At 37.5% G+C, this 26,052-nt stretch overlaps 7 protein-coding genes across 12 annotated transcripts; 3 read left to right on the forward strand and 4 right to left on the reverse strand.

Moving 5' to 3' along the window:
* Positions 1-328: 328 nt before the first annotated feature.
* On the forward strand, positions 329-2,453 carry LOC108806266 (probable serine/threonine-protein kinase PBL2). Its single transcript, XM_018578338.2, has 6 exons — positions 329-713; positions 790-1,139; positions 1,221-1,356; positions 1,448-1,584; positions 1,683-1,806; positions 1,897-2,453. The coding sequence occupies exons 1-6, from the start codon at positions 659-661 to the stop codon at positions 2,373-2,375; spliced, it is 1,281 nt and encodes a 426-aa protein (XP_018433840.1). The 5' UTR covers positions 329-658; the 3' UTR covers positions 2,376-2,453.
* On the reverse strand, positions 2,427-5,570 carry LOC108806236 (protein IQ-DOMAIN 28). 5 transcript variants are annotated; one of them, XM_018578327.2, is made up of 6 exons: positions 5,408-5,570; positions 4,575-4,918; positions 4,277-4,474; positions 4,109-4,189; positions 2,733-4,029; positions 2,427-2,662 (listed from the first exon to the last, which is right to left on the reverse strand). In XM_018578327.2, exons 2-6 carry the CDS (start codon positions 4,854-4,856, stop codon positions 2,631-2,633), a joined length of 1,890 nt encoding a protein of 629 aa, XP_018433829.1. In that variant the 5' UTR covers positions 4,857-4,918; positions 5,408-5,570; the 3' UTR covers positions 2,427-2,630. The 5 variants fall into 5 exon arrangements, with proteins under 5 accessions (XP_018433829.1, XP_018433822.1, XP_018433804.1 ...); XM_018578320.2 differs by having other exon boundaries at positions 5,404-5,570; XM_018578302.2 differs by having other exon boundaries at positions 5,399-5,570.
* A 2,630-nt stretch (positions 5,571-8,200) lies between these two features.
* Positions 8,201-11,118, forward strand: LOC108813889 (probable LRR receptor-like serine/threonine-protein kinase At1g14390). Its single transcript, XM_018586574.2, has 5 exons — positions 8,201-9,709; positions 9,796-9,917; positions 9,989-10,241; positions 10,323-10,516; positions 10,624-11,118. The coding sequence occupies exons 1-5, from the start codon at positions 8,452-8,454 to the stop codon at positions 10,993-10,995; spliced, it is 2,199 nt and encodes a 732-aa protein (XP_018442076.2). The 5' UTR covers positions 8,201-8,451; the 3' UTR covers positions 10,996-11,118.
* LOC108813905 (ubiquitin-conjugating enzyme E2 1) lies at positions 11,096-12,706 on the reverse strand. The gene is made up of 6 exons (XM_018586575.2): positions 12,493-12,706; positions 12,009-12,144; positions 11,872-11,897; positions 11,705-11,794; positions 11,511-11,599; positions 11,096-11,431 (listed from the first exon to the last, which is right to left on the reverse strand). Exons 2-6 carry the CDS (start codon positions 12,131-12,133, stop codon positions 11,303-11,305), a joined length of 459 nt encoding a protein of 152 aa, XP_018442077.1. The 5' UTR covers positions 12,134-12,144; positions 12,493-12,706; the 3' UTR covers positions 11,096-11,302.
* A 916-nt stretch (positions 12,707-13,622) lies between these two features.
* Positions 13,623-15,706, reverse strand: LOC108855518 (probable pectate lyase 3). Its single transcript, XM_018629368.2, has 3 exons — positions 15,334-15,706; positions 14,558-15,242; positions 13,623-14,305 (listed from the first exon to the last, which is right to left on the reverse strand). Exons 1-3 carry the CDS (start codon positions 15,540-15,542, stop codon positions 13,823-13,825), a joined length of 1,377 nt encoding a protein of 458 aa, XP_018484870.1. The 5' UTR covers positions 15,543-15,706; the 3' UTR covers positions 13,623-13,822.
* A 1,503-nt stretch (positions 15,707-17,209) lies between these two features.
* Positions 17,210-19,343, forward strand: LOC108862950 (aldehyde oxidase GLOX). Its single transcript, XM_018637228.2, has one exon. The coding sequence runs from the start codon at positions 17,460-17,462 to the stop codon at positions 19,140-19,142; it is 1,683 nt and encodes a 560-aa protein (XP_018492730.1). The 5' UTR covers positions 17,210-17,459; the 3' UTR covers positions 19,143-19,343.
* Positions 19,344-21,780: 2,437 nt separating this feature from the next.
* On the reverse strand, positions 21,781-24,147 carry LOC108807720 (zinc-finger homeodomain protein 4). 2 transcript variants are annotated; one of them, XM_018579981.2, is made up of 2 exons: positions 23,510-24,147; positions 21,781-23,022 (listed from the first exon to the last, which is right to left on the reverse strand). In XM_018579981.2, the coding sequence occupies exon 2, from the start codon at positions 22,943-22,945 to the stop codon at positions 22,031-22,033; it is 915 nt and encodes a 304-aa protein (XP_018435483.1). In that variant the 5' UTR covers positions 22,946-23,022; positions 23,510-24,147; the 3' UTR covers positions 21,781-22,030. The 2 variants fall into 2 exon arrangements, with proteins under 2 accessions (XP_018435483.1, XP_018435472.1); XM_018579970.2 differs by having other exon boundaries at positions 21,781-23,032; positions 23,510-24,145.
* Positions 24,148-26,052: the final 1,905 nt, after the last annotated feature.

A 26,052-nucleotide genomic window follows, 5' to 3' on the forward strand; every position in this document is an offset into this window, starting at 1 on the left:
GAATGTAATTGTAGTTGAGTTGAACTTGTTCTAATTAATTCTGGCGGCTAAAAACGGTAGCAGATAACCAGATAATAAGCCATCTTTCGGGAAAAAAAAAAAGATAACCAGACAATGAGATGGGAACAATACCTTTTATTTGCCGACGACCACCACCACTTTCCCTTCTTGTAATAATTACCACACTGTTACTGGAACTAATTCTCTAAACAATTAATTAACGGTCGTGGATGTAGTGGCGTGAGCATGAGGCAACCGAGTTGAACTCGAACTAATAAAGTCTCCTGTCCCATGGCTGCTAGGTCATAATAAATTACTAAAAAACGATTCTGGGACTCACTCACATATGAAAATAAGAAACTCTGACTAAAGCATTGTTAGTACAAAACAAAAACACAGAACGACTTTGTATTATTGATTTGTTTTTTGCCTATGATCATCCTATGTTCTTCTTCTTCTTCCACCTTCCTTGGTCCTTCCTCTCTCTCTTTTTTCTTGTTGTTTAACATTTTCATTATATTAGCAGACATTACACCGCCTAAACTTTATCTGCCCGAGAATTTCAAGTTGCTTGTTCCACAAGAACACGAGCTCTGTCTGCCCTAGAATTTTCAAGCTGCTTTTATTTCTCTAAACTAGGTTTTTTTTTTAATCTAAAATGGGTAATTGCTTAGACTCATCAGCTAAAGTGGATAACAGCAGCCACAATTCTGGTAAATACTTCCTCTAAAGCCTTTCGAATTTCTCTGTTATTACTTGTATTAATGTTCCATCGTATCATTTGTATAGCTTCCTCGGCCTCAAAAGTTTCGAGCAACAACACAAGCCGTTCCACAGTTCCTTTAAGCACAAGTTCTTACAGCACGGGAAACAGTAGTTTAGGATCATTACCTACGCAGCACAGGACAGAAGGAGAGATACTTTCATCGCCAAACCTAAAAGCTTTCTCTTTCAACGAACTAAAGAACGCAACCAAGAACTTTCGTCATGATAGTCTACTAGGAGAAGGAGGTTTCGGTTGCGTATTCAAAGGATGGATCGATGAAACAACCCTCGCTGCTTCACGACCTGGTTCCGGTATCGTTGTTGCTGTTAAGAAGCTCAAACCTGAAGGCTTTCAAGGTCATAAAGAGTGGTTGGTAAGCCCCCCGGTTACTTCTCTCCCCTTGCTGTGCTTGATTGATGTGTGTCTTGTATTAAGATTTTGCTTTTCTATTCAGACGGAAGTAAACTATCTTGGTCAGCTTACTCACCCAAATCTTGTATTACTGATTGGGTACTGCGCGGAAGGAGAAAACCGGCTTCTTGTATATGAGTTCATGCCTAAAGGAAGCTTGGAGAATCATCTTTTTAGACGTATGTTTTTTTGCTGTAACAAAAACTAATCTTGTGTATGTGGTTCTTCAATATGCTATATAATCTTGTCCGGTCAAATGGTTTCTTGCAGGTGGGGCGCAGCCACTTACATGGGCAATAAGGATGAAAGTAGCAGTAGGTGCAGCTAAAGGGCTTGCTTTTCTTCATGAAGCAAAGTCACAAGTCATATATAGAGACTTCAAAGCTGCTAACATTCTACTAGACTCTGTAATACACCATACTCTCTCTCTCTCTCTCTCTTCAAGCACATTTTGTGATTGATTCTCTTCGACTCTCGTAACCGTATTGTGGCTGGATGAATGCAGGAGTTCAATGCTAAGCTTTCGGATTTCGGTTTGGCGAAAGCAGGTCCTACTGGTGATGCAACACATGTGTCCACAAATGTCATGGGTACTCAGGGCTATGCAGCTCCTGAATATGTCGCCACTGGTTTGTTCTCAAAACTCACTTAACGTTTTGAGTATTTTTGTTTTGTTTCTTAAGACACTTTCTAAAATGGTCCATCTTCATCATCTACAGGTAGATTGACGGCGAAGAGTGATGTGTACAGCTTCGGCGTGGTACTACTAGAACTAATATCAGGACGACGTGCCATGGACACTTCAAACGGTGGAGTCGAGTATAGTCTTGTGGACTGGGCTAAACCATACCTTGACGATAAGCGTAAGCTTTTTCGCGTAATGGACACAAAACTAGGCGGGCAGTATCCACACAAGGGAGCTTACGCAGCTGCTAGTCTCGCGCTGCAGTGCTTAAACCCCGAGGCAAAGCTCAGGCCTAAAATGTCAGTGGTTTTGTCCACGTTAGAACAGATAGAAGCCGCTGCTAAACCTGGAGCCAAACACACTCAAATGGAAGAATCTCCAAGAGCTCGTCATTCCTCTGCTGTAATGCAGAAATCTCCGGTTAGAAGATATAGTCAAGATCGGCCTCTGCTGAACGTAACTCCTGGTGCATCGCCTTTGCCTTCTTACACTCAATCTCCTCGTGTAAGATGAAAGTAAATAGCTTTTTGTATTTGTAGTGTATGTTGCAGTGCAGGCTATGTATACAGAGAAGAACTATTTACTCAAACCTTTTATGTGTCGTCAAACATATATCAAGAGTAAACAGAAGCAACGGATGAAATGAACGTGAATTCTGACTAAACACTCTCTAAACTCACCAAACCAAACCAAAACGCAAAGAAAGAGAAAGATCACACTAAGTAGTTAAGGTTGACAATGGGATGAAATCTCTTTGCCTGAACCTTTTCACCGTTTCCACTCTGTTTTGTTTGACTTATCTGAAATAATCAAATAACAAAATGAGTTAAGAAGGTTATTAATATAATGAGTAGCATTAGTCTTGCATACCACTTTTGGTCTTCGAAGAAGAAACAGATTTGTCGCCATTGATAGATCCTTTTGCCGAGGCTAGGAGAAGCTTGTTAGCCCTTGGAGTAGTAGTAGTAGTAGTAGTAGTAGTAACACCCGGCTTACCATTGGCTGGAGAAGGCAGGGAATGGCGCCGCAATGTAGATGCAGTTGGGGCCATGTAGCTGGGGGTTTTCCTCCCGCTATGTGTACTCCCTTCATCATTTGCGTGCAGTGACACTCGTCTTTCACTTGGCTTTGAATTATCAGAAGCATTCCCAGAGCTTACCTTCACATCTGAGCATTTGAGGTCTTCTTCACCTTTATCATTGGTCTCTGTAGTTCTGAGTTCATCTTCCTCTGGTGATTTCTCTTTTTCTTCGACATCAAGCTCTTTAGCAACTACATCTGTGGTATCTTTCTCCTTTTCAGCAGACACAACACCGTCTCCTCCTCCTCCTTCAAGAACATCTGAAACCTCCTTCACTTCAGGCTCTATCTGCACAGAATCTGCAGTATCTTTCTCTTCTTCAGCTGACTCAACAGCGTCTTTTACTTTAAGAACTTCTGAAACCCTCACTTGAGGCTTCATCTGCGTAGAATCTGCAGTATGTTTCTCCTTTGTAGCTGACTCAACAGCGTCTCTTTTTCCTTCTTCAAGAACATCTAAAACATTCGCTTCAGGCGCTACCGGCACAGAATCTGCAGTATCTTTCTCCTTTTCAGCTGACTCAACATCCTCTCCTACTTCAACAATATCTGAAACCTTCACTTCAGGCTCTATCTGCACAGCATCTTTCTTCTTCTCAGCAGATTTACGGGTGGTGACTTTCAACGACGTGTTTGAAAGAGAAGATCTTTTAAGACTAGGCCTAGGCTTCTCTTCTTTAACCTCCTCCTTTGAGGCACTTCTACTTTTTCTTGACTTTTGCTTCGCCTTGTCACTCTCAGTTCTCAGGGGATCTTTACCAAGCGTGGAGGAAGCCTTCCTCACACTTCGTTTAGGTTTCTCATTTTCAGTAGCAGCAGAGCGGTTAGAGACCTTTCCACTAGTAGAGCCGCCGGATTGTTTCTTGACACCTTGATTTGACCTTGGCTTTTCTGATGAATCCACCACTGCTTGATAATTTCGCTTCTTTGTCTTAGGTTTTGGAACAAGAGTCCTCCTAGCTGGGCGTGGAGGAGGAGACCAAACATGCATCTGTGTCCAGCGTTCAAGCCAAACCTTGGATGAGTTAGGCTCCTCAGGACCATATTGAATCTTCAGAGGCAATGCAGTTGGTGATGAAGCCAGAAGCTGAAAGACGCAGCCAATGTTGTAAATGTTTTCAGATTGTTACACAAAGCACCATGAAGAAGGAAGAGGTTTAAAATACCTTATCAACAATGATGAATTTTGTGGGATTATCCATCCAGATATACGTGCTCACTTGCAAAGCTTCAGAATCATTCACTTCCTAATACAAGAAAGAACATTACATATGATTAGTAAATAAGGCAACTACATTAATAACACTAAGGAGTGACTGAATCAGAGATTCTACCGTATGTGGTTTCTGAGGCTGAATCAGGTTAAGTGAAGAAGAAGAAGATCTAGCTATGCGGCCACGAACAAGGGCCTGAAACTTGACAATTCCCCATATACATGAATAAGTAGCAACAGCTTGTCTTCGGACGAGGTGACCACGGATAACTGCTTGCAGCCTGATGATACCTTTAAGTGTTCGAATTGCTCTACGTGCCTTCAGTACAAAGTTACCCAATTTTTTATCAGTTACTAAAAAATCTTACAAGTTTTAAGTAGATTTGCCTCTTTGTTAAAGCAAAAGAGAATTTAAGTACCTGACGAGCTCTGAAAACGGCCTGAATCTTACTTGCAGCCTGCTCAAGCTTGAGTTCATCCACGCCATTCATTGGCTGCTCAAGATCATCACCGTTGCTTGGGGCAACAACCACATTTTGAGCAGTTGAAGCAGTAGTATCCGGTTGTGATGAAGGAGGCACAGGAGGAGGATCAAGGGATAACTTGGAAAAACCATCCTTCACCGACACAGCCAGATTAGACTTTGGTGACTTCTTCCCGAGAAGCAAAGTCTTGATCCATTTACCAGGAGTCTTTCCCATGTCTTTAAGAGAGCAAGATGCAAGATGCGTCTGGATTTGAGTAAGTTGCTAAATCTAGAAACCTGCAACAACAAGCCCAAAGTTTGAGACTTTCCCACAAAACAAAGAAACAAGCTAAGCCCCCTAACATAGCAGATTAACAGCACAGAGAAGTAAGCCAAGCCAATGAACATGAAGAAGTAAGACCTATTCAACATGTAATTAATTCCAAAACTAGGGAAAAGCCTATTAAATTAAAGTGAAACAAAGCAGAGATCTTGAAGAAAGCAGAGCAAAATCATGAGGAACAAAAAAAAACAGAGCAGGTGAAGTTCTAATGAAAGCAAACAAAAAAAAGTCTAAACCTTTCGAAGCAATTAAGTTGAGGAAAGTGGTAAAAAAAACAAAAATAAAATCAGCGATCAGAGATAGAAGATGGTGAGCAAGAGCGAGTAGCCAGATCTAACTACAAAACCAAAAGCAGACATTTTTTATTTATGAAAAAAAAAAGTGTAAAAGGAAAAGGAAAAAAAAACGTCAACCTCAAAATGAACGATCAGTACCGAACCTACTCTTCTTGTTCTTCGAGGGTTGTCCTTTAAAAGTCTTCGAACAAGATCAATGACCTAAGACTCTATTAAGAGGCTTAAAAGCAGAGTAGGTCACAGTGGATATTAGACTCCTCAACGGTTCCACTGACAGTGATACCCATTAAGCCTCTGAGAAGAAGAAGAAGAGAGAGACAGAGAGAGTCAATTAATTAAGTTTCGGTTTAAAAACGGTGTCGTTGGGCATCTATGTGTTGGCAAAGTTTAAAATTAGGGCTTTCTGGGCCCAATTAAAGGAGTCAATAGAGCTGGATTTACAGTAGTACCCTCACCTTTCTTGGACCATAGCGTTGATGATAACTCTTTTTTTCTTTTAAATCGAGTGTCATTATTATCCAAGTGGTTAGTCCGCTAAATTCAGACGTCTAGTACTTAAGCATCAATTATTTACATGTTTAACCAGTTCTTGATAACGATGTACTGGTCTATTCTAAGCTGTAAGTTATAACTGATGCATGTATAGTTTTCCCGGTTCATAAACGATTTTTAAAAAAAATATTTAATGTCCTAGGAAAATCAGTGGCGGATCTAGAGATGAATATTATGGGGGGCAATATCACTAATTATATTTTCAGTTTTGAGGAATGGACTTATTTTAATAATAAAATTATTTGATTGTTGGAAATAACTACAATTTTGCATCTTAATTATATTTTTATAAATATGTTCTTTTAGTTATTTTTTATAAATTATGTTCAAAAAAATAAAATATCTTTATAATAAATAATACTCCCTCTGTTTTTTAAAAATGTATGTTTTAGAGTTTTCACACATATTAAGAAATCACATTAATCATGCATTGTTTATTGAAATTTGCAATTTTTATATAGAAAACATAAAAAATACATATTTTTGAAACAAATTTTTTTTCCAGAACATGCATCTTTTAAAAACAGAAGGAGTAATAAACTAATGGCAAAAAGTTTGTTTTTAACACATACTTAGGTTTTGTGTGATCTATGCTTATACCTAATTATATGGACCCTAAAGATGTATTTATTTCTTGGGCATAAATAAGTTTGATATGTACCAGGTTTAAACATTATCCTCTTACAACCCATAAGCCCAACAAAAAAGGCTTTAAATTATACTAGAGCAAAATGAAAAAATATATTTGGAATATGATATTAGTTGATACTTTTGGCAGTGTCGCTTATTTACAAGGCAGTTTGCATGTGATGTGCTTACTCGCATTTGCTCCAGTCCCCACCCCTCCCTTTCTTTTGTTAAGAATAAAATATCGTTCAATCATGATTACTTATGGTAGTCTCAAGAAAACTTGGAAACTGCGACCAAAGAAAAAGAAAATTTGTTTTGAGCTTCATGAGCAGCTTCTTCTTTAAATGTTTTGAGCTGGTGCTTATGATAGTCTTTCATTTACGCTTGAAACCTTCTTTAATGTTTTATTTTCGTCATTATTTACTATTTAGACAAGTTGGCGGAGCTAGGTCTAGATTTTATAGGGGTCACAACTAGGTTTATTATAACCAAAAGGGTTATGTATGTGTTTTGAACTCGTGACACATGGGTCAAAAAAAAGGGTTTAAACCACTACACCACAACAATTACATTATACAGAGGTCTAAAAACTAAATTTTATAAATTTCATAGGGGTCATATGACCCCCTCTCTTCAAGGTGGCTGAGTCGAGCCACTTTTTAAAATTGAATGAATAATCACAATGTAAAACGAATAAAAGAACAAAGGAGAAAGTAATGGACAGTTCATCACATAAGGGAAAACAGCGAAAAAATTGTTAGAATCTCAATACTTTTTAACACACGGAAACAAAAATGAACCACATTTCTTTAATCTCACCGACGAATAACTAATCATCTATCATCAATAATAGAGATGCTACAGTATATCTCGTCCAAGTTAATTGGCTGTATCATTAGTTTGATATTTGATTGATAACGAAACAAAAATAAGTATTTGATGTCCATCATATATCAATTAGACAAAGGGTGTAAAGTGAAATTTGATAAATAATTGTGGTTAGGACATGCTATTAATGATTTAATCCAGCGACCTGCGTTAGATTTTTCCACAATGACTGATACCCTTAACGACGTGATCTGATAAAACGTCGATCATTACGTTGACAAGAGAGTTAGCACGTGACTTCATCGACTCGCGCGTGGGACTTGAGTGATCAACTGTAACCAGAAAAAAACCAGCGTTTCCCGGTTGACTTTTATACATTAGAGAATAGGTAGGCGTTTTTGTAAGATAAAAGAGAGTTTAATGTAAATTGATCTTCTTAATGAGATTACCATTCATACCACCTTGGAATATTAAAAATGGTAAGGATGAAAGAATTACATTGGGGAAGACATATACGGTTTTCAAGAGAAGTACAAGTACAAACATTTATTCGTCAAACATGTGTGTGTTGTAATTTTTCTTTTTTTGTATGTATATACATCTATAGTAAGGGGATGGGTGTATGTATATACATCTATTTTTTTTCTTTTTTGGTCAAAATGTATTATGAATCTAATAATTGCTGTTATAAAGAAAGGTCTGCCCAGTGCAGGTATTTATTTATTTTATTTACTTGCTGACTACAGAGAAACTAGTTAGTAAAACCAAGTTGAATTAGTTAAACAAAATGAAATCTAATTGTGGAAATCTTCGATCAAAAGTAGATAAATAGTCAGATGTTTCATGTGGATTTTACGTATTTTAAGGATCTAGTTAACTTTTCTCTTTTAAAAAACATCACCATCGCTTCCTTCCATGCAGTTAAACAGTCTGTCAATGTGCAGCAACTGATCAACCATCAAGAAGAAAAAAACAAATATTGTATTTATTGTCTATCAAATTCCCACGAAAAAGCTGCCTTACATCATAAAAAATCCCAAGAATTTATGTAAATAAAACACTTCTCCTGCATTTACTCTCAGTATTAATCAAACCACACTAATCTCAGAAACACTGACATGTTTCTTCCTCCTCTTGCCACAAAACTCATCCTTACTCTCTAATTTTTTCTCCTCAAGAAAATGAAGAATTCCTCCAAAAGTCACATCTATTCACTCACTTTCCTTCTCTTTCTTCTTCTAACATCACTCTCGGAATCACAGCTAACCTCAAGTGAATCAAGAACTCTACTAGAAATCCAGAAGCATCTACAGTATCCACCAGTTCTACGATCATGGAGCAGCAACTTCACCAACTTCTGCTACCTCCCATCTTCTCCTTCCTTCAAAATCCTCTGTTTCAACGGCCACGTAACCGAACTAACCGTCACCGGGAACAGAACCGCTAAACTCTCAAAAACATTCTCCAGCGACACGCTCTTCACTGTTCTCACAAAACTCTCAAACTTAAAGACCTTGTCTCTTGTCTCCCTCGGCATCTCTGGCCCTCTCCCTCCGAAGATCACCAGGCTTTCTTCTTCTCTCCAGTCTCTTAATCTCACTTCCAACTTCATCTCAGGGAAAATCCCCAACGAGATCTCGTCGCTGAAGAGCCTGAGAAGTCTTGTTCTGGCCAACAATCAGTTCAACGGAAGTGTTCCTGATCTCAGAGGATTGTCTGATCTCCAAGAGCTGAATCTAGACGGTAACAAACTCGGCCCTGACGTCGTTACTTCGCTCGCAAGTAACCTAATCACTGTTTCATTGAAGAACAACTCCTTTGGTTCCAAGCTCCCAGAACAGCAGATCAAGAAGCTGAACAAGCTTCAAAGCCTGGATCTTTCCTCCAACAAGTTCGTTGGGTCAATCCCAAGATTCCTCTTCTCGCTTCCTTCCCTTCAGAATCTAACTTTGGCACAGAACCTGTTCAGTGGATCGCTTCCGAATTCATCTCTATGCAGCAGCTCCAAGCTTAGAGTTTTAGATGTTTCCAGGAATCTTCTAACCGGGAAGCTTCCATCTTGCTTGTCTTCCAAGACTTTCCGTAATCAGACAGTGGTCTACACATTCAACTGCTTGTCTGTAAAAGGTTCTCCTTCTGCAAAGTATCAGCGTCCGGTTTCCTTCTGTGAAAACGAAGCAAGGCAAGCGGTTTCTGCAGTGAAGTCTGACACTAAGGATCACGAAAAGAAAGAAGAAGATAAAGGAATAGAACTTGGATTAGTGATTGGCATTATCATAGGTGTGGTCCTCGTTTCAGCGGTTTTGGCTGGTTTAGTTATGTTTAGGATGAGAAAGTCAAGATCAAAAGAAGTACCTTTAGAAGCAAGCAACGTCGACAAGGTCTCTGTTTGTAGCACAGCCACAAGGTCCACTACTTCAAAGACAGTACCAGATCCAAGTAATAATAAAAGGCTATTACATTAAAATCTTAAATCAAGTTTTTACACTAACCTAACCAGATCAAGTTATAACTGTTATATGCAGGACGTGTACCACAAACCATGAGATCTGCTGTGATTGGACTATCACCGTACCGTGTTTTCTCTTTGGAGGACCTGGAAGAAGCCACCAACAACTTTGATGCAGCAAGTCTCTGTGGAGAGCAGGTAGAATGAAAAAGCCAACAAAACATTATCATAACTCGATTTGAGGCTCTAATTATGTAATTTAAAAACAGCTGTACAAAGGTTGTCTTAGAGAAGGAATAGCAGTGACAGTGAGGTGTATTAAGCTGAAACAGAAGAGTTCAACATCAACACAGAACTTGGCTCAACAAATGGAAGTTTTATCAAAGCTAAGGCACATGCATCTGGCCAGTGTTCTTGGACACTGCATTGGTACTTACCAAGACCATCATCCATATGCAGGGAGCACCATTTTCATAGTCCAAGAGTACATCTCTAACGGGTCTTTGAGGGACTACCTCACTGGTAACACCCCTGAAAAAAAAAAGATTTCGGATTTTAAGAGTTTTGGTTTGGGAAACTAAAATAGTTTGTTTTTTTGGGCAGATTGGAGAAAGAAAGAGGTGTTGAAATGGCCTCAGAGAATGTCAATAGCGATTGGAGTAGCTAGAGGGATACAGTTTTTGCACACAGGAGTAGCACCAGGAATCTTTGGGAACAATTTGGATATAGAGAATGTCCTGCTTGATGAAACACTCACTGTTAAACTCAGTGGCTATACTATTCCTTTACCATCCAAGGTATAACACGACTTGGCTTCTTATTTCTAATTCAAATCTCATGACATATATTATATATATATATATATATATATATATCATATCTTTTGGGGGGGGGGATCTTGCAGGTTGGAGCAGAAAGCACTAGTAGTGAAGATGGAGAGAAGGAAGATGTGTACCAGTTCGGAGTGATCCTATTTCAGATCATCACGGGTAAAGTAATGGCGGCTGCATCCTCAGAGTTGGGAAGCTTGAAGCTTCAGCTGGAGAATGGTTTGAGAGACGAACCGTCTGTGTTGCGTAGCTTAGCAGATCCGAGCGTGAGAGGAACATATGCGTATGAGTCGCTGAGAACCACAGTCGAGTTTGCCATTAACTGTCTTTGTGAAGATCAGAGGAAGCGGCCATCGATAGAGGATGTTGTGTGGAACCTGCAGTACACAATTCAGGTGCAGCAAGGATGGACAAGCAGTGGGAACCTTGGGGTTGGTGATACATAGATGCAAAGGCCACAAATCCTTTAATACATTACAAGTTTTTATTATCATTTTGGTACAACGTTGTTTTGGCACCTAGCAAGAAACCCATAATACACATATATACAAGAGAAAAAAAGTGAATAATTCAGAAGGTTTTGGTACAAAGTTTTTACAAGGATGTGATGCTTTCATAGAAGCCATCACAGCATCCAATCATTTAGAGTTTTGAAACACACAGAAAGACATGAATGGAAAAGATAAGAAAGACGTTGCTTAATGGGTGGAGATTGAGTGATGAGTTGCAGCAGAGCTTACAAGTAACTAATACTTAGTCAGCAGTCCAGCTTTGCTCGACAACATCACGCACTTTTCTGTTGTACTCACGCTTGTTTTCGCTGTACATCCGAGCGGCTTCGGAATTTGCAGGAGAATTCGGATTAGGGTCACAGAGCAATGACTGGTATAAAAATTGGAAGAGAAACGGATCAGATAAGAACAGAGTAATCACAACCTTTCAGGAAACTTAAAAATTTTACCTGGATGGAGGTAAGTATAGCAGCAACATCATATATTGGACTCCACTGGTTTTGTAGAATGTCCAAGCAAATACTCCCATCTGCATAAACTGCAAAGCAGGTAGAGAAAGAAGAAGAAAGTTAAAAATCTAAATTAAACATTAACCAACCGTGTGTAAGAAAAGAGAAGGCTGCATAGCATATCAATAACTTACTATTCGGATGGAACATCCGAGACACAAAGCGAACTGTTGGTGGTTTATTCGGATAATCCTCAGAGAACTGCAGTGAGAGTTTGAAAGTACCTGCCAAGAAGATAAAGCAAGAGCAATAAGAAAAAAAAATATTATAATTACTGAATTACAACAAACATAACCTTTACCTCCATCCCACGGGGTGTCATCAGGCCTGAAAAAAATTCACAAAACAAGAAGATCAAAGTAAGTAGAGAAAAACAAACCAATTCTTTTATAAACTAAAGTTAAGTATCAGACTATGGTACTTGTTTCGTTAACCCACCCGAATATGACAGCATTCCAGAGCATGATATTGTTGTCCTGGGGAGCACCGCTGATTCCAGCAGGTGGGTCTTGCTGCAACCTCTTGAAATCCCTCATCAACCTCTTCCTTGCTGGAGTCGACATACTCCTTCAGTCTACATAATACGAAGCCCATAAATTTTCATAATATCTACTAAATATGTTAAATTTCAATAGTGTTTTGGGTAAGGCTAACCAATATGTAAAAGGGTTGAATCTAACATATGGCAGCAGCTATCTAGCTTAAAAAGTAGCATCAAAACTAAGACTTGAACCTATAAACAGCTTAAGGTCGCATTAATTCACCAGAATAGCTATAAGTATGACAATAAAAACAGAACCTTTACTCTATAAAGAAGAAACTTATTACCAAAACTAATACTTTTAACATAGAAACAGCTCAGAAGCAAGTGAAATTAAACGGATCCAGCAAAGAAACATCGAGGAGAGATGAAAAAGGGTACCGTGGAAAAACAGATCTCGTTTATTTGAGCAAAAGACGGCGAATTACAGGAAAGAGGCAAAGATCGCGCGGCGAGAAAAAGGTCCCGTCAAGCGAACATCTTGTGTCGACGGCGATGACCAGAGGAACAGATGGGTCGGTTATTGATCTCACCGTGCGATTGGATGAGAGGAATTGAAAAGTTCTCAATGATTTTGGAATCAAAGGTAAAATATAATACGAACCAAGTTGTTGCCCCATTGCTTTGGCCTTTGGGACGAGCGAGTGGTTCCTTAACCGGAATAAACCTTTAGCGAGAACAGTACCGTAAACCGGGTTTAATCCATTACTTAAAACCCGAACCGAAATAAACAATTGTACCGGATATAATCTGGACCAGAACCAAATGAAATGTCACTAAACAATTTCACATTCAACCCCTCCCCTTCTCAGGGCCTGAGGCTTTTGAATCAGACAATCTCCTACTCGCAACTCAAACCATTTTGAGACAGTTGCTCGTAAAATGAAAAACAGCTAAAATGAGACAAGACAATCATCTATGTTTTTGAGATACAAACGAGTAACACACAGGCCGGTCCTGAGCCATGCTAAATGAAATATTTGTAACAGGTTTTTTTTTTTTGAAAAAAATTACATATATATAAACTCCAAAAAAAAAAAAATTTAGACCCCCAAATTTACATCCAGAGTTAAGTAAGATGCATAGTCCACATGTGCACAAGACAAGTAGTGAGAAAAAGAGAGATTTGAATTCAGTCTCTTGTGTCTATCATCGTCTATTACTCATATCTAGAAGCATTTTAAAATCGGATCCTTAAGGCCAGCCAAGCAGCCCCTACTTCTCAATCCCCTCTACAGTAGTGCAATCCAAGAACCCAATATTACCTTGTCATCATTAGGCTGATAATAATGTGCCCCTGTCTATTTCATAATGTTTGATATGTATAATCTTATGTAATCCATCAACGTCACACAGTTCCTGGAAAATCGCCGTTATCTAAACAACCAGTAACCTTACCTAAACCAATATAGACCTAAACTATAGCTTCATAATTCATTTCGTTGTAATTTTTTCATGAACACCAACAGAAACCTAATGCACGGTGCAAACTCAAGATATAAGACAAGAGATAGTGAAAATATTTGGGGAAAATTTTATTTAAAGGAAACTGAATCCTGACAAGAATAATAATATTACAAAACCCCGATCATATAGAAAACCACTTTCATTTGCTTTTTCCCTCTATTTCTCACATTCTTTTCTTGGACAACAAGCAAATACAAAGAGCACAAGCATTGTTTGTTGGAAGGCAACAAAATGGTAATTTCGCTCAGCAGGCTTGACCCCGTTTGCATCCCAGTACTCCTGCGTCCATGGCGAGTTCACGGACCATCGTTCCCGGTTTAGGTCGGATCGCAAACTTGTTTGGGATAGGGTTTTTCGGTTTAGGGCTCCACGCATTAGGTTTTCCTGATTGCACAAAGTAAGCTCCGTTCAAGAAGTAATCTCCTTCTGATTGCCAATTCCAAAGCTTCCAATCCGCGTAATGCGTGTACTCTCTCTTTGTGATCTGTTTGGCTCGTTCGTTAGGAGGAGCAATGAAACGGTTGCCATGGCTAATGATTGTAGGGTTCATGTTTCCACCTATTGCATACATTTCCCAATGTGTGTAGTCATTGTTCACCACATGGATCGTTCCGAATCTGACCCTAGGCATTCTCTGTTCCAGTCTCTTACCAAAGTGGTTGAATGCAACTGTTATCTGCATCTTCTTGTCGATCACGTGTTTGTTATTGGCCCCAAAAAGCATCACCTGTTTTCTCACAAACCAAATTCAAATAAGAGCTTAAAATATTATTCTGAAAAAAGAACAAATACACTAAACTACAATTTGGAGGACTATAAACATCTTTAAAATGTGTAGGGTCAAACCTAATGTTTCATCCGGTTGTATCCAGAAATAAATGTAAATACAATCACAAACAAAAAGATATAAATCATTGCCTATGCAAAGTTTGTAAGAAACTTTTTTTTTTAAATGTTTGTAAGAAATTTTTATTTTTACCTCTTGGTGATCAGTGAAGTGGCTGTTGGAGACAGTGATTGCAGTGGAGCCAAAAATCGCATCAATCATACCATCAGAACATCTCGCCATCGAGACATGATCGATCCAAACATTCGTTGCTCCAAACAAATTGATTCCATCACCATCACTTCTTGTCCTTAGCCCTATATGTTGCTCAGAGTCTCTGATCAAACCACCGATGCCCGGAACAATGTGCTTGATATAGATATTGTGTATGATCACATTGTTCACAAACTGCAGCGTTAATCCAGCACCTCCCATGATGTAAACCCTAGCTCCACGTCCATCGATCGTTTTATCGCTCGTCACCATCAGTTCTTGTTTCAGGTTCAAGACCATGTTTCTTGCGAAGATGATCCAAAGCGGTCCGTCTCGTGTCACCGCGTGTCTTAACGTTCCTGGCTTGGGGTTGATAAGATCGTCGTCTGACGCGTCGGTGACCACGTAGATCGGTCCGTCTTTTCCTCCGCTGGTTCTCCTGCCGAATCCGAGGGCACAAACCGCTAGTTTCTTACGGTTTTTCTCCCAGTCACGGTCGCATCTCCAGCATTTGTCTATCGGGTTATGAGCTACGCATTTTCCTCTGTTTTGCATTTTACGACCACGTCTCGCCTGTAAAAGCGATCTTCTTGTGCCGTTGATTGATTCCGTGGTCTCTAATGCTCTGTTGAGAAGAGCCACATTGTTTTATTAGGTTACTTGTTAAAGACGTTAGGTTAACGTTTGCGTAACAATGACAAAAAAAAAACACTCACAAAGCGACATGGTAGTTAAAGTGGTTGGTGACGTTAAGTGGATTCGGATTAAAAGAGGCCAAAGTTTGTTTCAAAGCATCGCTTTGACGCTGCATCCAGTAGTCGTCGAAGTCGGCAATATTGGCTCGAGCCTGTGGGGCTAATGTCGCTAATGATGACAAGAAGAAGACGACAATGTAGCCGCCGATATTCAAAAACTTTGCTGCCATTTGCAAATATGATGCTAAAAGACGATGATATTTATTTTCCCGGTATATATCACAAGCCGATGATATATATTTTCCCGGTGAAAACCACAAGAGGAGTTTGTGGTTTTCAGATCGGGCTGCCGGGTTAAGATTGGATGTTGAATCACCGGTTGCTTAAATAGCAAGAAACTGGAGAGATAGAGGGAGGTCAATGGAGGATTAATAATAAACAGAGATTACTCAACCATTGATTTAAATCTTTTTGCATGCCTTGTCCTTCTTTTGTGGAATATTTTCAGTAGTTTTTGTGTTTCCTAATATTATTTTTAGTGTGATGGATAAATTAATAGCACCTTCAAAATCGGAGTTCCTATTTTTGGTTTTACCACCCGTACATTAGACAAGTCTTCTGTATCAATACAGGAATCCAAACTATTAAAAACAATAATGGGAAAGATAATAGCATCTTCATAACTGGACTACACGCTCTTACTAGAAATAAGAGTTACATGAGATACACATTAACACTTTAACAGTCTAATCTTGTGATTTGATCCGGTAATAAAAACACTTTTCTTTGAAATCCATTTCAAAAAATAAATAAAAAATGAAAACACTTTCTAACGTAAGTTTTAACGCACTGTTGTGAAGAGTACAGACGCAAAAGCCCAATGGGTCGAATTAGCTGGTGCATACAGTCTACAGAGTATACGTCGGCCCAAATAAGTATCAACTAGATTTTGACCCGCGCTTTGGAAGCGCGGAATATTTTACGATGAAAAATTTCACTAATAACTTAACAAATATTTTGGTAATTTTTAAAGAGTGTGTATTTAAAATATTTTTGCATTTAAATCAGTGTTTTTAAATTCAACCCGATTGTGATTATACCAGTTAATCCGGAGATCTGACAATTCAATTTAGGTTTTTAAAATATTCATATTAAAGAAAATCACTAAAACCCGAGACTAACCGATTGAACTGATGGATGACCGATATGTAATCTAATTGGATTTAAATTGAAATAGTTTCATATTTTGTAGTCTTATAATCCAAAGTTTAAAGTTCATTATTTTGCAATTTATGAAATTATAACGTTTCTACAAAATTTTAAAGAGAAAATGATAGATATAAAATAACTAAGATTAATTATTGTATTGTTTGGAAACATTGATAGTAGTATAAAAATATATTGTTTGGAAACATTGATAGTAGTATAAAGAAATAAGTATATTGTTTGGAAACATGGATAGTAGTATAAAGAAAGGAACATTAGTGATTTAATGTAGGTTTAACTATAAAGTATAGATGTGTATTTAATTTAAAAACTTACAAAATAAATGTTAGGTCCAACAGAATGTTTCTGTTTTAATAAGATAGATTTAACTATAAAGTATAGATGTGTATTTAATTTAAAAACTTACAAAATAAATGTTAGGTCCAACAGAATGTTTCTGTTTTAATAAGATAGATGGGAACCCTTGTTCTTGACGTCCAAGTAACTATAATTGTACCTTGCAGTCAGAAGTTTATTAATGGCGGGACACTCGGTTCCCCCAACAGAACAAGAAATGCAAACTCAAATCTCATAAATTTTTCACACAGCAAGTTGATAAAACGCCATACTGTTTATCTCTGTGCAGATGGTCCGTGATCAATTTATACAGATCCAGATTCACCAACTTAGTTTTACATTTCAAAAGCAATAAATCATTTCTTGGCACTTATGATAATAAATCTACAGGTCATTATGTACATACTACACAGTAGCAATGCGAGCCAGTGATTATACGTTTCACCAACAAAGAAAAAGCACCATAAATGTTTCTTTTCCTAACCATTTCAAGAAAGACAATACTTACCCAAAAAAGCTTTAACTGTTAAATCTCGTTCACCGGTGAAAGAAGATTCAGAGCTGAAAAAAGAAGAAGACGAAATATGAAAGAAGAAAGATTCAAGAAGAACCTATACGCAGTCATCTTGTCTCTCTTCTTCTTCTTCATCTGTTCCACGTCGGATTTGTTACTCCCACGTTCGCCGTTAGCGATTCTCACCGGCGGGAGGTGGGATCTCCTGCAGCCGAGTATAGGCATCTCTGCCATGCACATGCAACTCCTCCACAACAACAAAGTCGTCATCTTTGACCGTACGGACTACGGCCATTCGAACCTCTCCCTCCCTTCTCAAACATGCCGAAACGCCACCGTTTTCGACTGCTCCGCTCATTCTCTCCTATACGACGTCGCTTCGAACACATTTCGTCCACTCACCCTCCAATCCGACACGTGGTGCTCCTCCGGCTCCTTGAACGCCTCGGGCTCCTTGATCCAAACCGGCGGTTACGGCGTCGGCGAACGAGCGGTACGGATATTCACTCCTTGCGAAAGCGTTTCTTGCGATTGGGTTGAGAACAGAGCGTATCTCTCCTCTCGCCGGTGGTATTCCACCAATCAGATTCTCCCCGACGGCCGGATCATCGTCGTCGGCGGAAGAAGAGCCTTCACCTACGAGTTTTACCCCAAGAATCCCGGAAAGTCTGTTTTCTACCTCAGATTCTTGGCGGAGACGAGAGATCCTAACGAGGAGAACAATCTCTACCCGTTTCTTCATCTTCTCCCCGACGGAAACCTCTTCATCTTCGCCAACCGGAGATCGATCCTGTTCGACTTCGTAAACCACCGAATCGTCAAGGAGTTTCCGGAGATTCCCGGCGGCGACAAACGGAACTACCCCAGCACCGGCTCCTCCGTGCTCCTCCCTCTCTTTCTCACCGGAGAAAATAACCGATCGAAGGTATCGGCGGAAGTTCTGGTCTGCGGCGGTGCTCCTCCCGGAGCGTTTCTAAAGTCGGCGAGGACGATCCCTAAAATCTTCGTCGGGGCGTCTCGCACGTGCGGGAGGCTGAGAGTGACCGACCCGAATCCGAAATGGGTCATGGAGCAGATGCCGTCGCCACGTGTCATGCCTGATATGCTGTTGTTACCGAACGGTGACGTTTTGATCATTAACGGCGCGGCGAACGGAACCGCTGGTTGGGAAGACGCTACGAACGCTGCTCTCAACCCGATTCTATACTTGCCTAACGAACCCGACCCGACCCGGAGATTTGAAATTCTCGCGCCAACTCGAATCCCTAGAATGTACCATTCCGCGTCTCTCCTCCTCTCCGACGGCAGAGTCTTGATCGGAGGAAGCAATCCTCACCGGAGTTACAATTTCACGGCGAGGCCGTATCCGACGGAGCTCAGTCTCGAGGCCTATCTCCCGCGTTACCTCGATCCGCAGTACGCGCGGGTGAGGCCGTCCGTTCTCACGGTGGAGCTCGCCGGCGATATGGTTTACGGGAAGCTGTTTTCGGTTACTTTCGTGATTCCGGCGTTTGGAATGTTCGACGGAGGAGTGTCGGTGCGGCTCGTAGCTCCGCCGTTCAGCACGCACTCGACGGCGATGAACCAGAGGATGCTGGTCTTGCGCGTGAGGCGCGTCGGTCAGTTATCTGCTTTCGCGTACAAAGCTGACGTGGATGGACCAACTAACTCCTACGTGGCGCCGCCTGGGTATTACATGATGTTCGTGGTTCACCGTGGAATTCCGAGTGAGGCTGTTTGGGTTAAACTTTAAAGCTATTCTTCTTTTTACCGTGGACTTTGCGCTTGACTCTTTGTTTTTACAGATTCATTTTTTTTTTTTTTTGAAAAATGTTCTAAAACATTTTGTTTTGGTGAAAGTAAGAGTTAATAATGGAAACTAAGAGATTTTGTTAAGACTAATGAAACAATATATATTAAGAGATTATGATATTCTTAAAATTATTAAACTTTATTTACTTGCTTCATCTCCACTATTTTGGTATCAGCCTATCAAGTCATATGCTTCTGCTTACACTCATTACAGTACAGTTCGAGCCATGTAATGCATCTTGCGACTAGATGGATCGCTTCATTGATTCACGAATATAAAGATACCAAAGTTCTATCTCTAGATTTTTACACCAAAACTTTTCAAACTATCTTAAAGCTTCTTAGCCTCCTTTTGAAAGTTTAAATTGTGAGACCGTCATGTGCAACATTGATAATTTCTTGTGTGTATCCATCCAAGGAAAAAAATGTCCCAACCAAGGGATATGGTCGTTCGATTCAGGTAAGAATACACTGGAAAATAAAATTTATTTGATAAATCTCAATAGAACCTAAGCTTGGTTTGGGAAGCAAACATTGGCACTTGCACCATTAGCAGTTCTTGAAAAGCAGAAGAATACTAACTGATATATACAGCGCAACCAATGATGGTACATGATCCCAAAACCAACTCGTACGATCTTGTTTTCACGGCTAAAACCAACAAATAATGTGATCAGATTGACAAAACTTAGAGTAGGAAGAAGAGGGGACCTTTATTTACAACTACATTAATGGAGTTTCATTCACAAAACATAATAAATAGGGCTCAGAATACCATATTTTTCTTATTTATTTACTCCCAATAAATGTAATAGCGACGACACTCCATCCTACAAAATTTGTCCTTTCTTTTGGCACGATGAGTTGGTTACTAAATATCAAAATCACTTAAGACGTTAAAAAAATGAGTGAACTATATATGGTTCTTAAGATCGTAAAGTGATCATTATTGTTTTCAATACGATTGATTGCACTATAGGTATCACGATTCTTGTCTATCATATATCGATAACAAGAATTTAGCATAATACTCTTGCTTCCTGTGTTGAGAATTCTCCATCTTCGGGTGTTAAGATTTGTGTTATCAACGGATACAAAATTATGAACTGATAATCCCAAACTTCAACGGTTTCTACAAAATATGGCTAAAAAATAAAAAACTCTAAACTCAAACCTGAAAAAGTCGAATTTTCATTTTGGCAAAAGAAAAAATTGCATTCTCACAAAAATCGTTGAAAAGGACAAATGAATGAGTTTAATGAATGCATTTAACAATAACACATGCAAGGCATGAAAACTAGTATTCTATACAGAAACCAAAGGATTTGTTGATAAAAAAAAGAAGGAAAAATTAAAACAGAAACCAAAGGAAATTGAATCATGTGACATAACAAATAAGTAAGTCAAAAAAAAAGTAAACATCTTAACGACAAATTCTTTAATTTTATTCAATGGCACATTACTGAAGTATAGTACTAATTAATTTATAACATACCTAAAACGTGGAAATAATTAATTATTAAACATAAGTAGTATATATAGATAAGAGTAGGGCTGGGCATAAAACCCGTAACCCGAAATCCGAACCAAACCCGAACCGAAAAACCCGAACCGAACCGAATCCGAAATGTTAAAAATATCCGAATGGATCTTGTAGGGTGTTACAAAACATACCCGAACCCGAAGTGTTATTAACCGAACCTGAATGGATAACCCGAAAAACCCGAAAACCCAAAAATATCCGAATAACCGATCCCAATGTCCAAATTAGTATACATTAAAAATATTTAAAACATAAATATGTACTTTAAATATTCAATTTCATATTTATTTCAACATGATATCTAACAATAAGTATCTATCATTTAAATTAATGTTTTAAATACTCTATTATATATAAATAATTTTTTTTTTATGTTTTGCTATTAAATTTTAGATTTTATTTAGAATATATCCGAACCGATTTGATATAACCCGAATCCGAATGGTATATGGTTACTTAGGATATTATCCGAACCAAACCAAAACCGATGTGTTATATCCGAACTCGAACCGTACTTGTAGATTTACTAGAATGGGACTTCGAAGATGTTACAAAATAGAACCGAAATCCGAAAAATCCGAACCGAACCCGAATGGGTACCCGAACGCCCACCCCTAGATAAGAGGTTAATAAATGTGATTGCTTGTGACAAACCAACAGCATATTTACTCAACCTTATAGTCACGCACCGCACAGGAGGACCTGACTTACAACTCGCGAGTACACATCAATGGTTTCACAAAACATTATATACACATTACAAATATAAAAAAATAGAAAAGAGAGCGAAAATTGATAAGAACCTAGCTATTCTTGCTAGAGAGACAAGTAAAATTGAGAAGTTTTTTACATTTATCACTTTCTTTTAGATTCAATTTATTTTATCACTTATACTCAAATTAAATAGCTAAGCTATAGAGTAAATATTGATCTTATATATTCGCTGAGATTATCTATCTCAACAATAATGATGCTCTAATGATTCAAAATGATATAACCAAGGTAGATTTTCTTACATATCCAAAAGAAGAAGAAGAAGACCACAAATACAACTGACCATACATTTATTACAAGAAGTCAACATATATATAACTTCCAAAGGAAAATAGACACTACATTAACCAGACTAGAAAAGATATACGACAAGTATAATCCATAGTCAAATAGCAAAACGAGTTTACATAATATAAATATAACCACACCAACTAGAAAATATTATTCAAACCCTAATAGCTAACATAAAGATGAATTCTCATAATCAAATCATAAAAATAACGTACTTAATACTAAATCATGTCGTTATTACCGGATAGATCAACATTGTTAACGTTGTTGATCTTATCGTTGTCGAGGTTAATGTTGTTGCTAGTGTTCTTATTGGAGAAATGGAGCTTGTTGTTGTGCATCCAAACCTTAAGGACTCTTCTCTTCACTCCAATCTCTTCACAAAATCTCTGAACAACGCTATCTTCTTGCCTTTGTATCTTCCACCCAACCCTCTCAGCAAAACTCAGCATCTTCTCTTTCTGTTCTGGTGTGAACTTCGTCCTAAACCTCTTCTTCTGGTTGTAAGGTGGTGGTCTAGATGCGGGGGTTACGCCTTCTTGTTCCATGAAGTCATCGGATTCCAAGTTATGCATGTACCGATAGTTAGAAACTCCTATCGGCATGATCATTTGGTGAGGCATGGCTGATCTGATATTGTGGTGGTTGACCATGAGTTTTCGCGGTGGAGGCGGTTGGTGGTAAGAGGAAATGGCGGTGGCCGGGGTTTCACCTTCAACTTCTTTTCTATGGAAATTTCTGTGGCAATTGCAAACTGAGCAAGTGAGAGCTTCAATGGAGCCAACTTCACCACTTGGCATAAACTCTCCACACCCATCAGTAGCATTGCCTCCCATTGCTGCTGCATGGTTCTTGAGACACTCCTTGTACTTTATCATAGGTTTCTTGATGATTGCGTGGTAACCAACATGGTATGGATCTTGATGATCATCATCATTATTGTTGCCATGACCATTCGCATGTAACGGCCTTTGCGGTGGTTGAGTAGTAGTAATGTTTTTGTGAGTTGGAGGAGCAGAATCAGCAGCATGATGATCATGAGGATGATGGATCATATGACCATGACCACCACCACCAACATATGTAGTGTTTAATGGGATAGGCATATCATGATCTTCTTGACTTGCAATATTCATTTTCTTATCAACTCTTGTACAGAAGTGTTGCAAAATGTTTCTTGGTTTGGGGATAGAGAGGCTAGCGAAGGAGTAAGCTATAGAAAACTGAAGAAGATTAATTAGTTACCAAGACCACAAAATGAATATAAACTATCAAAGGTGGATACTTCTTTGATTTAAATCTTAATGATTTTTCTTGGAAAGTGACCACTTTTGTAGAAATAACTCACGGAAACTATTTTAAAATGATTTTACTGAAAAATAACACATAGTTTAGAAAAACCCAAATTAAAGGACAAATCGGAAAAATGTCCCGAAAAGGGAAGATAAGAACTCTTATTGCAAGCCTGCTCGATAAAAAGCTGAAAACGCACTTCAAAACAAGTCTTCTGCTTCAATGCAAGTGCCATTTATAGTGGTCAAATTTTTCAAACAAGAAAAGGGTCATATATAAAGGAACTGTTCTTTGATTATCAATCTCCTTTCCTCCTCAAAATTTGATGAGAAGTTAAATAGAGAGGAGGAGAAAAGTTAAAGAGTGGCTATGAAAGAAAACAGAATGAAGTGAAGAAGAACACATACCTACAGAACTGAAAGCAGTAGACTTTGATCTTAATATGCTTCAAAAGGTCAGAACATTGTTAAAGATATAGTCAGCACCAGCCAAGGAAAGATTAGATGTTTGGGGTCTTGTAATGAAAGACTTTAAAGGAAGAGAAGAGACAAATATTTTATTTTGGTTTTGGATGTGAAGACAATGTCTTAAACTAAGAAGACTTACGGTATTAATAGTAAAAGCCTCAAGACTAATAAAGCAAGAGAGAAAGAGAAAACAAACTATATTTTTGTGCAAATACAAAAATAAATATTTTCAAACTATTTCGCTCTCTCCATTCGTCTTTATAGAATTTAGTTATGGCAGTTTTGCTACTATTTTTTACTAGTTACACTATAAAATATAGTTCAATCATGGGGTATTTGAAAATCGTTCATAAGCTATAGTATATAACCTAACTATAGTTTATGTAGGATGAAGAATTCAAATACTCTTTATTTCAAAAAAAAAGAATTCAAATACTCTAAAACAAATATTGTCCAGAGAAGGGGAGAAACGAAGAAAATTGGAAGTCTTGAGTGATTGCTTTGCTTGCACTATCAGACATCAAATTTACACCATTCTTAGAGAGATAAAATGTGTCAGAGTGGTGGGGAGAGGACTGAAGCTGTGAGAGAAGCATAATAGTAATAATAAATCAAATAAGTTAACTTTCATGGATTTACAAAGCTGTTTACAAAAAACAAAAAGAAAAGATATAAACTAGTAAGCAACATGTAAAATAAAATGTGCTTGTGTATGTTATATATATTGGAAACCTCTGTAGTTACTTGTTTCGTTAGTACAAAGAAAAAAAAAGAAAATGATAATAAGCCTGATAGTATCAAATTCAAAACCTTTGTAGCTACTTGTTTCGTCATTTCAATCTTCGTTAATTTCAATAGATGAGTTTGTCATGTCATGCATGTGAAGTATATAATTAACCAGAAGTTACTATTAATTATATGGCCCTACAATATTTCGCGTATTTATTGTTAAATGTTTCCTGAATAGTGGTTATAAATCCATAATACAAAAAAATATCCATAATACAATATAGAACTCAGAATTAGTAGTCGACATGTGTTTAATTATCAATAACAATGATAATAGGTAATATAAGAATTATTTATTAAAAAGTTACAAAAAGTATTTATTATTTTTTGTCAAAAATATTTATTAAAAACATGTTTAATCAATAAATATCGAAAGTTAAGCGTTCGTTTGCATGGAAATAGGAAGTCGTGGTAAAATGCAGAATCTTGCTTAAGATTTCAGGCATACTTCTTAGCAGTAGTAATCATGTAATGGCTTAGCCACATCAGTTCGAAATTACATTCGTTTAATGAACCAATATTTAGCCTAGTATTTTAGTAATCATTTAATAGTTCTTCATTAGCCTAAAACTTCATGTATTTTGAAACATATAGAATATTTAATATTTTGGTTTTTTTGTTCTCTTTTCTTATAATAAATTCTGTAAATTGTTATTAGAGTTTTCTAAAATTTTATTTTGTAAATCTCGGTACCTAATGTTTAAACTCATATTTTCATATATAGGCGTTTGAGTTGACAATAATTCGGTCCGGAGTATATAGGCTGAACCCAAAACTTGGGATAATTTAGAGCATTTACAATTAGGTTAATAAATTCGTTTCGATATAATTATTTCCTTTTCCAAAATTTTATGTATTTACGCATGTAACAAAATAAAAAGGGTCCACATGAATAAATGACATTAGGTCGATGGTCCAAAGTTGTTCACAATTTTCAAGATGTTCGTATTTACTCGTTCCCTTTTATATTGTGACACTTTAATATTTGTATCTTTAAGTTTTATATGTATCGATATTTATTAAAAGAAACAAAAAATACGATGGAGTATATTTTAGGCCTAGGTACACAAATTTCTTCCTTAAAAAGACTGCTGATAATTCGTAAATCTAGTACTAAGATAATCTTAATATTCTTTTTAAGACTCACTTACTATATACTGATTTATTTGTGTTTTTTTTGTGGCATTTATTTATGTGTTTATATACTACATTTGTATCTATTTTATATTCTCTATGTTTTATAATAAGTAGTATTCTGATATTTTTCTTGTTACACAAAAAGTGTCATTTTACATTTTTAATACAAATTATATTTTTGACAAAAAAAAATACAAATTATATTTATTTTTAATTGAAAATTAATTACAAACTTATTGATTTTATAAATAATTTTATTTATTTCAAATATTATTGATAAAAAAATATATTTAATAACAATTTACATATGTTTTCGTCACTTTTTTTTTTTTTTTGAATGAATGTAAAATTTTATTCAATCAAAACTTCTTTACATCAAGTGCATCAAATTTGAAACTACTAAAAAGAACAAAAACAAACAAAAAAGAAGACAACTCTTTCTCAACTTGCTAAGATAAACTCCTCAAAACCAACTATTCTAACCTTCAATACCCCCTCAAACTTGACCATGTGACACAAGTCAAGTTTGGAAATGCCATGAGATTCTCCTCATTAAA

Source organism: Raphanus sativus, chromosome 1, assembly GCF_000801105.2.
Source record: "Raphanus sativus cultivar WK10039 chromosome 1, ASM80110v3, whole genome shotgun sequence".
Lineage (NCBI taxonomy): Eukaryota > Viridiplantae > Streptophyta > Magnoliopsida > Brassicales > Brassicaceae > Raphanus > Raphanus sativus.

What these genes read in the sequence shown, in the direction of transcription:
- LOC108806236 (XM_018578327.2), bottom strand. Translation starts at nt 4,856, where the DNA reads ATGGGAAAGACTCCTGGTAAATGGATCAAGACTTTGCTTCTCGGGAAG. An exon ending in CCGTTTTCAGAGCTCGTCAG is followed by an intron (nt 4,475 to 4,574) that starts GTACTTAAATTC and finishes TTTGTACTGAAG; the next exon opens with GCACGTAGAGCAATTCGAAC. An exon ending in AGCCTCAGAAACCACATACG is followed by an intron (nt 4,190 to 4,276) that starts GTAGAATCTCTG and finishes TTCTTGTATTAG; the next exon opens with GAAGTGAATGATTCTGAAGC.
- LOC108862950 (XM_018637228.2), top strand. Translation starts at nt 17,460, where the DNA reads ATGAAAGAAGAAAGATTCAAGAAGAACCTATACGCAGTCATCTTGTCT.
- LOC108807720 (XM_018579981.2), bottom strand. Translation starts at nt 22,945, where the DNA reads ATGAATATTGCAAGTCAAGAAGATCATGATATGCCTATCCCATTAAAC.
- LOC108813889 (XM_018586574.2), top strand. Translation starts at nt 8,452, where the DNA reads ATGAAGAATTCCTCCAAAAGTCACATCTATTCACTCACTTTCCTTCTC. An exon ending in CAAGTCTCTGTGGAGAGCAG is followed by an intron (nt 9,918 to 9,988) that starts GTAGAATGAAAA and finishes ATTTAAAAACAG; the next exon opens with CTGTACAAAGGTTGTCTTAG. An exon ending in CTATTCCTTTACCATCCAAG is followed by an intron (nt 10,517 to 10,623) that starts GTATAACACGAC and finishes GGGATCTTGCAG; the next exon opens with GTTGGAGCAGAAAGCACTAG.
- LOC108813905 (XM_018586575.2), bottom strand. Translation starts at nt 12,133, where the DNA reads ATGTCGACTCCAGCAAGGAAGAGGTTGATGAGGGATTTCAAGAGGTTG. An exon ending in TGGAATGCTGTCATATTCGG is followed by an intron (nt 11,898 to 12,008) that starts GTGGGTTAACGA and finishes AATTTTTTTCAG; the next exon opens with GCCTGATGACACCCCGTGGG. An exon ending in CTATACTTACCTCCATCCAG is followed by an intron (nt 11,432 to 11,510) that starts GTAAAATTTTTA and finishes TTTTTATACCAG; the next exon opens with TCATTGCTCTGTGACCCTAA.
- LOC108806266 (XM_018578338.2), top strand. Translation starts at nt 659, where the DNA reads ATGGGTAATTGCTTAGACTCATCAGCTAAAGTGGATAACAGCAGCCAC. An exon ending in AAGGTCATAAAGAGTGGTTG is followed by an intron (nt 1,140 to 1,220) that starts GTAAGCCCCCCG and finishes TTTTCTATTCAG; the next exon opens with ACGGAAGTAAACTATCTTGG. An exon ending in TCCTGAATATGTCGCCACTG is followed by an intron (nt 1,807 to 1,896) that starts GTTTGTTCTCAA and finishes CATCATCTACAG; the next exon opens with GTAGATTGACGGCGAAGAGT.
- LOC108855518 (XM_018629368.2), bottom strand. Translation starts at nt 15,542, where the DNA reads ATGGCAGCAAAGTTTTTGAATATCGGCGGCTACATTGTCGTCTTCTTC. An exon ending in TTTAACTACCATGTCGCTTT is followed by an intron (nt 15,243 to 15,333) that starts GTGAGTGTTTTT and finishes TCTTCTCAACAG; the next exon opens with AGCATTAGAGACCACGGAAT. An exon ending in ACTTCACTGATCACCAAGAG is followed by an intron (nt 14,306 to 14,557) that starts GTAAAAATAAAA and finishes GTGAGAAAACAG; the next exon opens with GTGATGCTTTTTGGGGCCAA.